The 15479-nt window shown below is 41.5% G+C and overlaps 1 protein-coding gene across 1 annotated transcript; it reads right to left on the bottom strand.

Annotated features, from left to right (window-relative positions):
• Nucleotides 1–4002: 4002 nt before the first annotated feature.
• LOC134291252 (uncharacterized) lies at nt 4003–9432 on the bottom strand. The gene has a single exon (XM_062858754.1). It carries the CDS (start codon nt 9430–9432, stop codon nt 4003–4005), a length of 5430 nt encoding a protein of 1809 aa, XP_062714738.1.
• Nucleotides 9433–15479: the final 6047 nt, after the last annotated feature.

A 15479-nucleotide genomic window follows, 5' to 3' on the forward strand; every position in this document is an offset into this window, starting at 1 on the left:
CATTTTTTAAAGGTAGTCCGTGACATTTACCCTAAATATTCGAAAAATATCGTTTTTCCGTGACTTTCTTGCAGAACTGATCTAGCCGCACACGTTTTTGATATATCATATTCTCAGGTTCAGCTTCTAAAATGAGCTGTAGGTGATTGAATTTAGATATGACGAAATGAAATTTTCAGCACTGATTATTTTTGTCCTTTTTACACCATAACCATGAATACCAAGTACTTCTGAGCTAATTTATTCGACTGATTAAGAGATATTAGACAAAGTGCATCTCGCTGATTTTCTTATCCATTTGTTAATCGATTCAAGATTATTTGGCAGTTAACAAAAGATACAATATTCCAGAATATGAAAGCTATTTTTTTAACATTCCATATAAGATTCTAGGAGGTTTCTGGCATTTCTGGTAAGTCCATGGTCTGATGCTATTTTGGGAACCAATTCACTAGATGTCAAATCCACAATATTTTCTAGAACTTTTGGTCAATCACACAAAATAAATTTGCTTAATACGCATAATACAACAATATTTTTAATAAGTGTAAGAAGGGTTCTGTTCACCATAGGTGGATTAAATCGGGTTTTTATGATCATATTTGGTTACACAAGTTAGTTATACATGAAAATGCAATTGCATCAAATACATAAAAGCTACTATCTCTTTGTAATATTTGAGCTTAATAAACAGTAGCAAAAATATCACGGAATGTATGTAGGAAAAGCCTTTTTACCCTTCTTACACCCATAAGAAGGGTATAAATACCGCTTGGAAAACCGACTTTTGATCCGAGGCCCGCAGGGCCGAGTCACATATACCAATCAACTCAGCTCGACGAATTGAGCAAATGTCTGTATGTGCGTGTGTGTGTATGTGTGTGTGTGTGTGTGTGTGTGTGTGTGTGTGTGTGTGTGTGTGTGTGTGTGTGTGTGTGTGTGTGTGTGTGTGTGTGTGTGTATGTATGTATGTTACAAAAAAATGTCACTCACGGTTCTCAGCCGTCTGTTGACCGATTTGAGTTCTCTTGGAAGCAAATGAAAGCTACTACATCCTAGTAGAACGCTATTGAATTTTATTTTGATTGGACGTTCGGTTACCGAGATATCTTTCAAAGAGTGCTAGGGAGTAGTACAACTTAATTATTTTAGATATTTTTGACAAAGTGTATCACCATAAATTTCTCAGCCGTCTATCAACCGATTTGGGTTCTTAAGGCCCCAAACGAAAGCTACTACATCCTAGTAGAACGCTATTGAATTTTTTTTTTGATTGGACGTTCGGTTACCGCGATATCTTTCAAAGAGTGCTAGGGAGTAGTACAACTTAATTATCTTAGATATTTTTGACAAAGTGTATCACCATAAATTTCTCAGCCGTCTATCAACCGAATCGGGTTCTTAAGGCTCGAAACGAAAGCTACTGCACCCTAGAAGAACGCTTTTGAATTTCATTCCGATTGGACATTTTGTAACCGAGATATCTTTCGGGGAGTACTTTGGAGTAATACAACTTAACTTTTTAAGAGGTCTTTGACAAAATGCTTCATAATAAATGAATCAGCCGTGTGTCAATCGATTTGAGTTCTCTCAGCATCAAATGAAAGCTACAGCATCCAAGTAGTATGCTATTAAATTTCATGCCGTTTGGACATTTTGTTTCTGAGATATCTTTCCACGAGTACTAAGGAGTAATGAAATTTACGCTTTTGAGAGATTTTTGATAAAATGTATCATAATACATTTCTCAGCCGTTTGTCAACAGATTTTTTATGATCATATTTGGTTACACAAGTTAGTTATACATGAAAATGCAATTGCATCAAATACATAAAAGCTACTATCTCTTTGTAATATTTGAGCTTAATAAACAGTAGCAAAAATATCACGGAATGTATGTAGGAAAAGCCTTTTTACCCTTCTTACACCCATAAGAAGGGTATAAATATCGCTCGAAAAACCGACTTTCGATCCGAGGCCCGGAGGGCCGAGTCTCATATACCAATGAACTCAGCTCGACGAACTGAGCAAATGTCTGTATGTGTGTGTGTGTGTATGTGTGTATGTGTGTATGTGTGTGTGTGTGTGTATGTGCGTTACAAAAAAAAAGTCACGCACGTTTCTCAGCCGTCTGTCAACCGATTTGAGTTCTCTTGGAAGCAAATGAAAGCTACTACATTCTAGTAGAACGCTATTGAATTTTTTTTCGATTGGACGTTTGGTTACCGAGATATCTCTCGAAGAGTACTTATGAGTCATACTTCTAAACTTTTTAAGATTTTTGACCAAGTGTATCATAATAAATATTTCGACCGTTTGTCAATCGATTTGGGTTCTCTTGGCACCAAATGAAAGCTACAGCATCCTAGTAGATCGCCCAGAAATTTTATTTCGATTGGACATTTGGTTACAGAGATATCTTTCGAAGAGTACTTCGAATTTATACAACTAAACCTTTTGAGATTTTTGACCAAAAGTATCATAATAAATATCTTAGCCGTCTGTCAACCGATTTCGGTTATCCTGGCACCAAATAAAAGCTACAACATTCTAGTAGAACCCTATACATTTTCATTAGGATTGGACATTTGGTTACCGAGATATCTTTCAAAGAGTACTTGGGAGTAATACAGGTTAACTTTTTGAGATTTTTGACCAAGGGTACCATAATAAATACCTCAGCCGTCTGTCAACCGATTTGGGTTCTCTAAGCACCAAATGAAAGCTACAATATGCTTGTATAAGGCCCTGAAATTTTATTTCGATTCGACATTTGATTAATGAGATATCTTACGTAGAGTATTTCAATAAATTATTTTTTTTATTATATTCACTTGTTATCTTGCATTTGTTTTTGACCAGTCTATGGGAAATTATTTTTCAATAAATAATGCTGATCTCATACAAAGTGTATTCTAGCAGGTTATTGTTTTCAACAAAATTATAATTAACAAATTACAAATACACAGGAATTTTATGAAAACTAACAATATGTTAAATGAAAGCTTTAAATTTATATATTGTGGGAAAAATGCAAGAACTGTACAGCCAAAATAACTAGTTAATGCCAAAACTGATTAACTTAGTAGATGTATCATTTTTGTCCTTTCAACACCATAACCATGAATACCAAGTACTTCGGAGTTAATTTATTCGACTGATTAAGAGATATTAGACAAAGTGCATCTTGCTGATTTTTTTTATCCATTTGTTAATCGATTCAAGATTATTTGGCAGTTAACAAAAGATACAATATTCCAGAATATGAAAGCTATTTTTTTAACATTCCATATAAGATTCTTGGAGGTATCTGGCATTACTGGTAAGTCCATGGTCTATGCTATTTTGGGAACCATTTCACTAGATGTCAAATCCACAATATTTTCTAGAACTTTTGGCCAATCGCACAAAATAAATTTGCTTAATACGCATAATACAACAATATTTTTAATAAGTGTAAGAAGGGTTCTGTTCACCATAGGTGGATTAAATCGGTGTAGGCAAACCTGGCTACGTCGACGGGGACACGGCCGAGATTCCAACAGCCACCAGCTACAGCAGGAACAGACAGCAGCAAACCACTTTGGGACGGCGGCGACCACGTTTTTCCGGTGAACACGTGGGGAGGGACACCACTTTCGAAACAAACTCTACGGTCTTTCTCTCACTCGCGAAAATAACGAACTCGAGGGTAGGTTTTTTGGACCTCCACGTCTGTATTTGACCAGTATCGAAACTATATTAAAACAAAATGAGCCGAAATGATCTATCTCTACCTCCTAATCGCGCAAGCACGATCGACACGTTACCGATCGGATTCTCAAAAATACTCTCTGAGTATTGTTTGGATCATTAACGGCGTGAGTGCTTTTGCACGTATATAATATGGGATACAATAGTAATTCAAATATTAGATCTAATTAATTGTAACAACTATGATTGCCAACATGCCGGGCCCCGTTGAAAGCCCGCTTTCAACAAAAACACCAAGCGTCTCCATGCTCAGTGGGTGGTAGGCTGCTGGGGAGAGGGATCCTCGATGGGAAGTGGACACACTTCGATGATTGCTCGTCGGTAGCTCCCGTGTGCAGTTCGAACCTGAACTACACGAACGTGTCCATCCTTACCGGGGAATACCTCTTCGATCCGACCGAGGTTCCAGCGCATCGGAGGTGCGTTATCATCTTTGAGGAGCACCAACGTTCCTACCTCGATGTCCGGATGGACAGTTGGCCACTTCTTGCGGTCCTGTAATTGAGCCACGTAATCTCGCGACCAAGCTTTCCAGAAATGCTGGAGACTTCGTTGCATTTTCTGGAACGAATTGAGACGATTAATGGGAGTATTGCATAAATCGGGCTCGGGGAGAGAGCAAAGTGGTTCTCCCACGAGCAAGTGCCCTGGCGTCAAGGCAACGACGTCTCCGGGGTCCGACGACATCGGACATAGTGGACGAGAGTTCATTATTCCCTCGATCTGAATGATCAGGGTGTTGAAGTCATCCGTGTTGAGTACCGTATCCTTCATGACACGGTAGAGGTGGTACTTGAAGGTCTTGACGGAAGCCTCCCAGAGGCCGCCGCAGTGGGGTGAACGGGCTGGATTAAAGTGGAAGGTGATTCCAGCTTCCGCACAAAACGAGTGCAGTTCACGCGATCGGTGCATCGCGTCGAATTGCTTCCGATTCTCTTCGAGCATACGATTTGCTCCGACGAAAGTTCGTGCGTTGTCGCAGTATATATCGGAGACACGACCGCGACGACCGACGAGGCGCTTTAATGCGTTCACGAACGCGTCGGACGTGAGGTTGTACACCATGTCGATGTGTACCGCTTTCGACGACATACATACGAAAATCGCAACGTGTATCTTGACCGACGGACCGCGACGATTCGGAATCGAAACCGAAAACGGCCCACAATAATCGACGCCACAGTGGGTAAACGCGCGCGACGGCGTAACTCGCACTGCAGGTAATGGTCCCATGATTTGACAGACATTTCTGGGACGGCAGCGAAAGCAGGTAATGCACTCCCGAACAGCTTTTTTGGCAAGATCGCGGCCTCGCACTGGCCAGTAGCGCTGGCGCAACGTCGACAAGAGAAGTTGTGGTCCAGCATGTAACATTCGGATGTGCGTTGCTCTTACGATGAGCGTTGTCAGGTGGGCCTTTTGAGGCAATACTAATGGGTGTTTGGTGTCATACGAAATATTGAGATGCTGCAGCCGACCAGTGATTCGCAGCAACCCATTCGAATCCAAGAACGGGCAGAGGGTTTTTAGAGGAGATTTGAACGAAAAAGCTTTGCGGATCGTCCCCTTGTACTTCTTGAGGAATTCGATTTCCGCCGAAAAATAGACCTGCTGCGTTTGCCTGACGAGCTCCATCAGCGCGTGTTCCATTTCCATATGCGAAAGCGGACCAAATTTGCGCCTTTCAGGTGGTTTAGTGCGGCAGTTATTAGCAAACCGCCGCAGCCATGCGACTTTGCGTTGCAGATGGGAGAGCGATGAATGCTGTTCGATGAGATCAATCGTATCATGGTGAGCGACTACGACTGAAACGACCTGTTTGGATTCGGTTTTCCGAGCTTCTTGATGTAGTGGTGTTAGTTTGATGCAGTTCTCCGGCCAAGTATCCGAATTTTGCCGAAGGTAGGGGGGACCGTGCCACCAGAGTGAATCTTCCATCAAGAGCGACGGAGAGACTTCCCTCGAGATTTTGTCCGCAGGGTTTAGCTCAGTCGGGACGTGCCGCCACATACTTCCTCCTGTCAGCCGATGAATTTCGGCAATCCGATTTGAAACGAATACTTTCCACGGCGTAGAAGACGAAGCTATCCAATGAAGAACGATCGACGAATCGGTCCAAAATGTAACCGGGAAAGCCAGCTTCGTCGAATCCAATACGAAATCGGCCAATTGAGCGCCGAGAACTGCCGCACACAATTCGAGACGAGGAATAGACAAATTACGAAGTGGACTGATACGCGATTTCGCTATCACCAGGTTGCATTGCTGTTCCCCAGTAGAGCTTATAGATTTGACGTACATGCAGCAGCCGTACGCATGTTCGGAAGCGTCTGAAAAGACGTGAAATTCTACGGCTCGATAGTCTTCGATGAGAATGCGACGTGGAATTCGAAGCGCAGATAGCGTTACAATCTCGTTGCGGAACTGGATCCACCACTCTTGATATTGCTCCGGCAAAACGTCGTCCCAGCTGAAGTTTTCGAACCACAGTGCTTGCAAAAAGATTTTTGCACCTACGATGGATGCCCCGACTAATCCCATCGGGTCGAAAAGGCGTGACATCTCAGAAAGAACCAAACGCTTTGTGATTGGCTCAGAAGACGTGAGATCTGGAACGTTGAAGCTAAATTCATCTGACTGTGGGTGCCAAAGAAGTCCAAGAGCTTTCACCGAGTCCGATTGGCTGATATCGAGTTCTGTTCGAGCGTCCCGAAGCGATTCCGGAATTTGGGAGAGCACAGTGGGACTATTGCTACTCCATTTTCGCATGTTGAATCCACCTGAACGTAGCAGCTCGATTAGCTGATGGTTCGTTTCCACCAAGCGTTGTTCGTTGTCGTCTCCCGAGAAATAATCATCAACGTAGAAACATTTTCCAACCTTTGGGGCAGCGAGGGGGTACTTGTCGGCTTCGTCCTCGGCGAGCTGGTTGAGAACGCGTGTAGCGAGATACGGTGCAGGGGCAGTCCCGTATGTCACCGTTTTCAGCCGATAGGTCTTCAATTCCTCGGCTGGATTCTCCCGAAACAGGATCAGTTGCAGCAAAGAGTCATCCGGGTGAACCCACACTTGCCGGTACATTTTCTCGGCATCCGCACTCACCGCAAAACGAGGAATTCGAAAGTTGACGAGTGTAGCGATGAGGGGCGGTTGAACGGTGGGACCAATGTAGCAGAGATCGTTCAGCGAAATGTTGTTGCTGCCGCGACACGAAGCGTCGAATACCACGCGTGTCTTCGTGGTGGTGCTGTCGGGCCGCTGAATGGCGTGGTGAGGAAGATAGAAGTGCGGGGTAGACGGAGATAAATCAGGCTTGATTTCCTCCATGTGCCCCAACAATAGGTACTCATCCATGAACTTCGAGTACTCTGCGTGTAGGTGTGGGTCAGACGACAGCTTCCTCTCGATTGCCGAAAACCGCCGCTCGGCGATTCTGAACGACTCTCCCAACGAGTCAAGCATCTCCCCACGAATCGGCAAACGAACCACGTACCGACCGTCAGAAGCTCTATAGTGTGTCTTTCGGAAATGATTCTCGCAGTATAGCTCCTCCAGCGAGAGCGCCTTTCCCTTCTCAAAACTCTCCACCTCCCAAAACTTGTGAACCATCGACTCCAGGTTGTCGATCGATGACACGTTGCAGACGACGGAGGGGGCCCATGGTTGTTCTGCTTCACCGGCGACAACATAACCGAAAACTGTTTTGCGAAGCACTGGCAAGCCATTTCCAACGGAGATTTGATCGTTCTCCAGAATCGAGAAAAAGTTTTTGATACCGATGATAAGGTCGATATCATGCGCAATGTTGAATTTAGGATCAGCAAGGGGAAGGTGGCGAGGAATGACCCATTTCGAAATGTCAACAGTTGCAGTGGGTAGGTCTCTAGTCAATGTGGGCAAAATTAGAAATTCCATGCTACTTGTGTACGAACCATAGCGCGACGATACAGTAATGATCGTTTTGTGCTTCACCTGTTTGACTGTTTGACTGATGCCGTACACATCGATATTGGCTGGTGTGCGTTTCGAGCAAAGCCGTTGAGCGAGAGATTGGGTTACGAAATTGGCTTCGGATGCACAATCCAGCAAGGCGCGAGCGAGAATATGAGTGCCATCCACGTGTTGGACTTTCACGTAGGCAGTAAGCATGAACACTGACGAGATACATGCTTTCGATACGGAAGAGTGACTGGGTGTGACGGTTTGGCAGTTCGTCACTTGCGAGGAGCTATGAGCTAAGCTTGACGGTATAGCCGGGGGAACCGGCGACGAAACGGACGATAACGAACGATTGGTTGGCCTAACCGACGGCGACGAGGCCGATCCCGTAACCCGAGGGACCCCGTGACATTGATCGACAATGCACGGCACCGACGACGGCGATTCGACGACCGTGGCCGATTGTGAGGATTGCTGACATTGGCCAACCTGTGCTGCCACAGATTTATCGTGGGACTCTGTATTGCTGGCAGACTGCGAGTTCAAATGCAAAAGTGTGTGGTGACGTTTATTACATGTCCTACACGAACCAGCTGAGCAGTTTTTCATCATGTGAGATGATTTTAGGCAATTCAGACAAAGTCCTTGCCGTTTAGCCAACTCGAAGCGTTTTTGAGGCGTTAGCTTCCTAAATTCATCGCACTGCGATAGCGTGTGCGATTGCTTACACAAGCTGCACTTTTGAGTGCTATCACTGTTGGCTGAGTGGTACAACGAAGTTTTCGACCGAGCGGGTCTGGACTCATGCTTCGGTTCGGATTTACTCGCAGATGGCGATGGTTGGGAGAGCGTAATTGACTGCAAAATGCGAGAACGTTTTTGGATGAAGGCAACCAGGTCAGCATACACTGGCCGCACATTCTCCTGAAGCTGATTCTCCCACTCCTTTTGCGTCAACGGGTCAAGTTTGCTGCTGAGCAGTTCAACTAGGAACGAGTTCCAATGTTCTCTGGGATCTTCTAATTTATTGAGCACGCTCACGTGTTTGTCGAACTCGTCCGCAAGGTTGCACAGCGCAGACGAAGACTCTTTGCGCACAGATGGAGTGGACATTAATGCCGAAAAATGTTGCTTGATGAGGAAGTTTTTGTTGTCGAACCGCTTTTTTAGCAAGTCCCACGCAATCGCATAGTTTGCTGCGGAGACTGCGAGAGATTGCACGAGTCGCAAAGCATCACCTTTCAGTACAGTTTTCAAGTATTGAAATTTCTGTACTGCCGAAAGTTGGCCATTAGTGTGGATGAGAGTGGTGAAAAGGTCGTGAAAATTCATCCACTCATCGTAATCTCCACTGAACTCCGGAATTTTAAGTTCAGGGAGGCGAACAAAAGGAGCATGTGCAGGCGGAGCACCAGGTGAACCGGGCCGCCTTTCAGCTCTTTCATCAAAGACCGCAAGTTTGGTGGCTAATGAGCCTTTCAATTCGAAGTATTGCGTTTCAAAATCAACACGTTCTTCAGCAAGTTCCTCCGAAAGCTCATCCTCAAGTTCAATTTCTGCCTGCACCTCATTGAACTTCTCCCACAGGCTATCTAACGTCTCAAGCCGAAACTTGAGTTGAGGAAAATCACGGTCAAACACGAAATTTTCATCGTATTCCTTTATCAATTTGGCGGAACCGATGATATTGTTCCTCTTTAGGAGGAGCTTCTTAGTTTTCTTGCACTGTCGAAGCACCATTTTAAAACAATGGGCGCGATAACAATAAAACGCACGAGAACAATTTATTGGTCGAAAATAAAATGGCGGTCCACTCACCTTTTGTCTCCAGTGCGTTACCTGGGCTCACTTGGCTTGACCTGCGTCCTTTGTTCGCTGGTGATCTTCCGTGCTCTTGCAGACGTCCAGGTCGAGAACAGCTACCGATGCAGCAAGTAATCCGGCTGAAGATCCGTGGGGTGGTACAACAGCGGCGAAAATTTCCAAAATGGAGCCCGCTATTGTTCGAGAACAATCCACGCTATCCTCTTGAGCCGGCCGATAACGATGACGGGGACCTGGCAGTCCCGGGTTTCGGCACCAAAAAATGTAGGCAAACCTGGCTACGTCGACGGGGACACGGCCGAGATTCCAACAGCCACCAGCTACAGCAGGAACAGACAGCAGCAAACCACTTTGGGACGGCGGCGACCACGTTTTTCCGGTGAACACGTGGGGAGGGACACCACTTTCGAAACAAACTCTACGGTCTTTCTCTCACTCGCGAAAATAACGAACTCGAGGGTAGGTTTTTTGGACCTCCACGTCTGTATTTGACCAGTATCGAAACTATATTAAAACAAAATGAGCCGAAATGATCTATCTCTACCTCCTAATCGCGCAAGCACGATCGACACGTTACCGATCGGATTCTCAAAAATACTCTCTGAGTATTGTTTGGATCATTAACGGCGTGAGTGCTTTTGCACGTATATAATATGGGATACAATAGTAATTCAAATATTAGATCTAATTAATTGTAACAACTATGATTGCCAACAATCGGGTTTTTCGATTGGACGTTTGGTTACCGAGATATCTCTCGAAGAGTACTTATGAGTCATACTTCTAAACTTTTTAAGATTTTTGACCAAGTGTATCATAATAAATATTTCGACCGTTTGTCAATCGATTTGGGTTCTCTTGGCACCAAATGAAAGCTACAGCATCCTAGTAGATCGCCCAGAAATTTTATTTCGATTGGACATTTGGTTACAGAGATATCTTTCGAAGAGTACTTCGAATTTATACAACTAAACCTTTTGAGATTTTTGACCAAAAGTATCATAATAAATATCTTAGCCGTCTGTCAACCGATTTCGGTTATCCTGGCACCAAATAAAAGCTACAACATTCTAGTAGAACCCTATACATTTTCATTAGGATTGGACATTTGGTTACCGAGATATCTTTCAAAGAGTACTTGGGAGTAATACAGGTTAACTTTTTGAGATTTTTGACCAAGGGTACCATAATAAATATCACAGCCGTCTGTCAACCGATTTGGGTTCTCTAAGCACCAAATGAAAGCTACAATATGCTTGTATAAGGCCCTGAAATTTTATTTCGATTCGACATTTGATTAATGAGATATCTTACGTAGAGTATTTCAATAAATTATTTTTTTTATTATATTCACTTGTTATCTTGCATTTGTTTTTGACCAGTCTATGGGAAATTATTTTTCAATAAATAATGCTGATCTCATACAAAGTGTATTCTAGCAGGTTATTGTTTTCAACAAAATTATAATTAACAAATTACAAATACACAGGAATTTTATGAAAACTAACAATATGTTAAATGAAAGCTTTAAATTTATATATTGTGGGAAAAATGCAAGAACTGTACAGCCAAAATAACTAGTTAATGCCAAAACTGATTAACTTAGTAGATGTATCATTTTTGTCCTTTCAACACCATAACCATGAATACCAAGTACTTCGGAGTTAATTTATTCGACTGATTAAGAGATATTAGACAAAGTGCATCTTGCTGATTTTTTTTATCCATTTGTTAATCGATTCAAGATTATTTGGCAGTTAACAAAAGATAAAATATTCCAGAATATGAAAGCTATTTTTTTAACATTCCATATAAGATTCTTGGAGGTATCTGGCATTACTGGTAAGTCCATGGTCTATGCTATTTTGGGAACCATTTCACTAGATGTCAAATCCACAATATTTTCTAGAACTTTTGGCCAATCGCACAAAATAAATTTGCTTAATACGCATAATACAACAATATTTTTAATAAGTGTAAGAAGGGTTCTGTTCACCATAGGTGGATTAAATCGGGTTTTATGATCATATTTGGTTACACAAGTTAGTTATACATGAAAATGCAATTGCATCACATACATAAAAGCTACTATCTCTTTGTAATATTTGAGCTTAATAAACAGTAGCAAAAATATCACGGAATGTATGTAGGAAAAGCCTTTTTACCCTTCTTACACCCATAAGAAGGGTATAAATACCGCTTGGAAAACCGACTTTTGATCCGAGGCCCGCAGGGCCGAGTCACATATACCAATCAACTCAGCTCGACGAATTGAGCAAATGTCTGTATGTGCGTGTGTGTGTATGTGTGTGTGTGTGTGTGTGTATGTATGTTACAAAAAAATGTCACTCATGGTTCTCAGCCGTCTGTTGACCGATTTGAGTTCTCTTGGAAGCAAATGAAAGCTACTACATCCTAGTAGAACGCTATTGAATTTTTTTTTTGATTGGACGTTCGGTTACCGAGATATCTTTCAAAGAGTGCTAGGGAGTAGTACAACTTAATTATTTTAGATATTTTTGACAAAGTGTATCACCATAAATTTCTCAGCCGTCTATCAACCGAATCGGGTTCTTAAGGCTCGAAACGAAAGCTACTGCACCCTAGAAGAACGCTTTTGAATTTCATTCCGATTGGACATTTTGTAACCGAGATATCTTTCGGGGAGTACTTTGGAGTAATACAACTTAACTTTTTAAGAGGTCTTTGACAAAATGCTTCATAATAAATGAATCAGCCGTGTGTCAATCGATTTGAGTTCTCTCAGCATCAAATGAAAGCTACAGCATCCAAGTAGTATGCTATTAAATTTCATGCCGTTTGGACATTTTGTTTCTGAGATATTTTCCACGAGTACTAAGGAGTAATGAAATTTACGCTTTTGAGAGATTTTTGATAAAATGTATCATAATACATTTCTCAGCCGTTTGTCAACAGATTTTTACCCTTCTTACACCCATAAGAAGGGTATAAATATCGCTCGAAAAACCGACTTTCGATCCGAGGCCCGGAGGGCCGAGTCTCATATACCAATGAACTCAGCTCGACGAACTGAGCAAATGTCTGTATGTGTGTGTGTGTGTGTGTATGTGTGTATGTGTGTATGTGTGTGTGTGTGTATGTGCGTTACAAAAAAAAGTCACGCACGTTTCTCAGCCGTCTGTCAACCGATTTGAGTTCTCTTGGAAGCAAATGAAAGCTACTACATCCTAGTAGAACGCTATTGAATTTTTTTACCCTTCTTACACCCATAAGAAGGGTATAAATATCGCTCGAAAAACCGACTTTCGATCCGAGGCCCGGAGGGCCGAGTCTCATATACCAATGAACTCAGCTCGACGAACTGAGCAAATGTCTGTATGTGTGTGTGTGTGTGTATGTGTGTATGTGTGTATGTGTGTGTGTGTATGTGCGTTACAAAAAAAAGTCACGCACGTTTCTCAGCCGTCTGTCAACCGATTTGAGTTCTCTTGGAAGCAAATGAAAGCTACTACATCCTAGTAGAACGCTATTGAATTTTTTTTCGATTGGACGTTTGGTTACCGAGATATCTCTCGAAGAGTACTTATGAGTCATACTTCTAAACTTTTTAAGATTTTTGACCAAGTGTATCATAATAAATATTTCGACCGTTTGTCAATCGATTTGGGTTCTCTTGGCACCAAATGAAAGCTACAGCATCCTAGTAGATCGCCCAGAAATTTTATTTCGATTGGACATTTGGTTACAGAGATATCTTTCGAAGAGTACTTCGAATTTATACAACTAAACCTTTTGAGATTTTTGACCAAAAGTATCATAATAAATATCTTAGCCGTCTGTCAACCGATTTCGGTTATCCTGGCACCAAATAAAAGCTACAACATTCTAGTAGAACCCTATACATTTTCATTAGGATTGGACATTTGGTTACCGAGATATCTTTCAAAGAGTACTTGGGAGTAATACAGGTTAACTTTTTGAGATTTTTGACCAAGGGTACCATAATAAATATCTCAGCCGTCTGTCAACCGATTTGGGTTCTCTAAGCACCAAATGAAAGCTACAATATGCTTGTATAAGGCCCTGAAATTTTATTTCGATTCGACATTTGATTAATGAGATATCTTACGTAGAGTATTTCAATAAATTATTTTTTTTATTATATTCACTTGTTATCTTGCATTTGTTTTTGACCAGTCTATGGGAAATTATTTTTCAATAAATAATGCTGATCTCATACAAAGTGTATTCTAGCAGGTTATTGTTTTCAACAAAATTATAATTAACAAATTACAAATACACAGGAATTTTATGAAAACTAACAATATGTTAAATGAAAGCTTTAAATTTATATATTGTGGGAAAAATGCAAGAACTGTACAGCCAAAATAACTAGTTAATGCCAAAACTGATTAACTTAGTAGATGTATCATTTTTGTCCTTTCAACACCATAACCATGAATACCAAGTACTTCGGAGTTAATTTATTCGACTGATTAAGAGATATTAGACAAAGTGCATCTTGCTGATTTTTTTTATCCATTTGTTAATCGATTCAAGATTATTTGGCAGTTAACAAAAGATACAATATTCCAGAATATGAAAGCTATTTTTTTAACATTCCATATAAGATTCTTGGAGGTATCTGGCATTACTGGTAAGTCCATGGTCTATGCTATTTTGGGAACCATTTCACTAGATGTCAAATCCACAATATTTTCTAGAACTTTTGGCCAATCGCACAAAATAAATTTGCTTAATACGCATAATACAACAATATTTTTAATAAGTGTAAGAAGGGTTCTGTTCACCATAGGTGGATTAAATCGGGTTTTTATGATCAAATTTGGTTTCTCAAGGAGCTCTGCATGAAAATGCAATTGCATCAAATACATAAAAGCTACTATCTCTTTGTAATTGTGAATACCGGGCAACTCACTGGAACACTCCGTTCCCAGCCATCTTAGCAAACTGCAGTAGAATCACTTGGCATAATACGGAACCTCACGGTGATGGCGTCTTGCTCCGCCAACAGTCCATTCGTCAATGAGGCAGCATCACACTGACGACGACCCCGTCATGGTGCTGGCTGTCACTGATGCTTGCTAGGGGAAATACACGCATGGGAAATGCTACTCAGCTTTGTTCATACCCCACATTCTCCCTCTTCTCCGAAAAAAAAAAAAAAGTTTTCGACTAGCAGGCTTGTTATTTTTACGCTCAAACCCTCAATTTCGTTCTCTTCATCCTTATGGCACCAATGCAACAAGATACACTTCAAGATACAAGAATTAAGACGAATGGCCTTATTTACTTTTTTGTTTAGTAAACGCATTTTGTTAATATCGAGCCTATATCATTTGATTGATAACTTGCAATGCTAACCAATCATCTATGGGGTTTTGCCGAGCTCCAATAAAAATAACTACAACACACGCAGTTGGGTGATGCGTCTTCTCTCCTTCAAGCGCACGTCTCGTTATGTAGCTGGCCCTGTTTTTCTCTCACTCAAATCAATCGTTATTTACGATTGCGAAAATTCGACGCATTCAACGAAAACGAACATATTTTGTAAGAATTATTTGTCAAAAAAAAAACAAGAGATTAACGAAGTTGAGATTTATCTGACTAAAGATTCCGTATATCATACAACTCCATTTTCAATGCTTCAATGTGATGGTACAGATGGACCATATATAACACACAAATGTCCTTCATTATACGAAAATAGATTCTACAAAACGAGTTCAAAAGAGGTTCTACAACATATTTTCAGTAGATATGTTTTCATTGCGTACTTCGAATTTTAAACTGTTTTACGATATGCAATTTTTATGGGCGGTTTTCATTACACGTCCCTGCATTTTCCTCACGCACAGCTTTCGGCAGTTATCATGCAACGCCATTTCCTTAGACGGGTTTCTTTACACATCGCTGCATTTTCATGATGCAAACAATTTTCGGCAGTTTTTCAATAACAT

Source organism: Aedes albopictus, chromosome 1 (genome assembly GCF_035046485.1).
Source record: "Aedes albopictus strain Foshan chromosome 1, AalbF5, whole genome shotgun sequence".
In the NCBI taxonomy this organism is placed as follows: domain Eukaryota; kingdom Metazoa; phylum Arthropoda; class Insecta; order Diptera; family Culicidae; genus Aedes; species Aedes albopictus.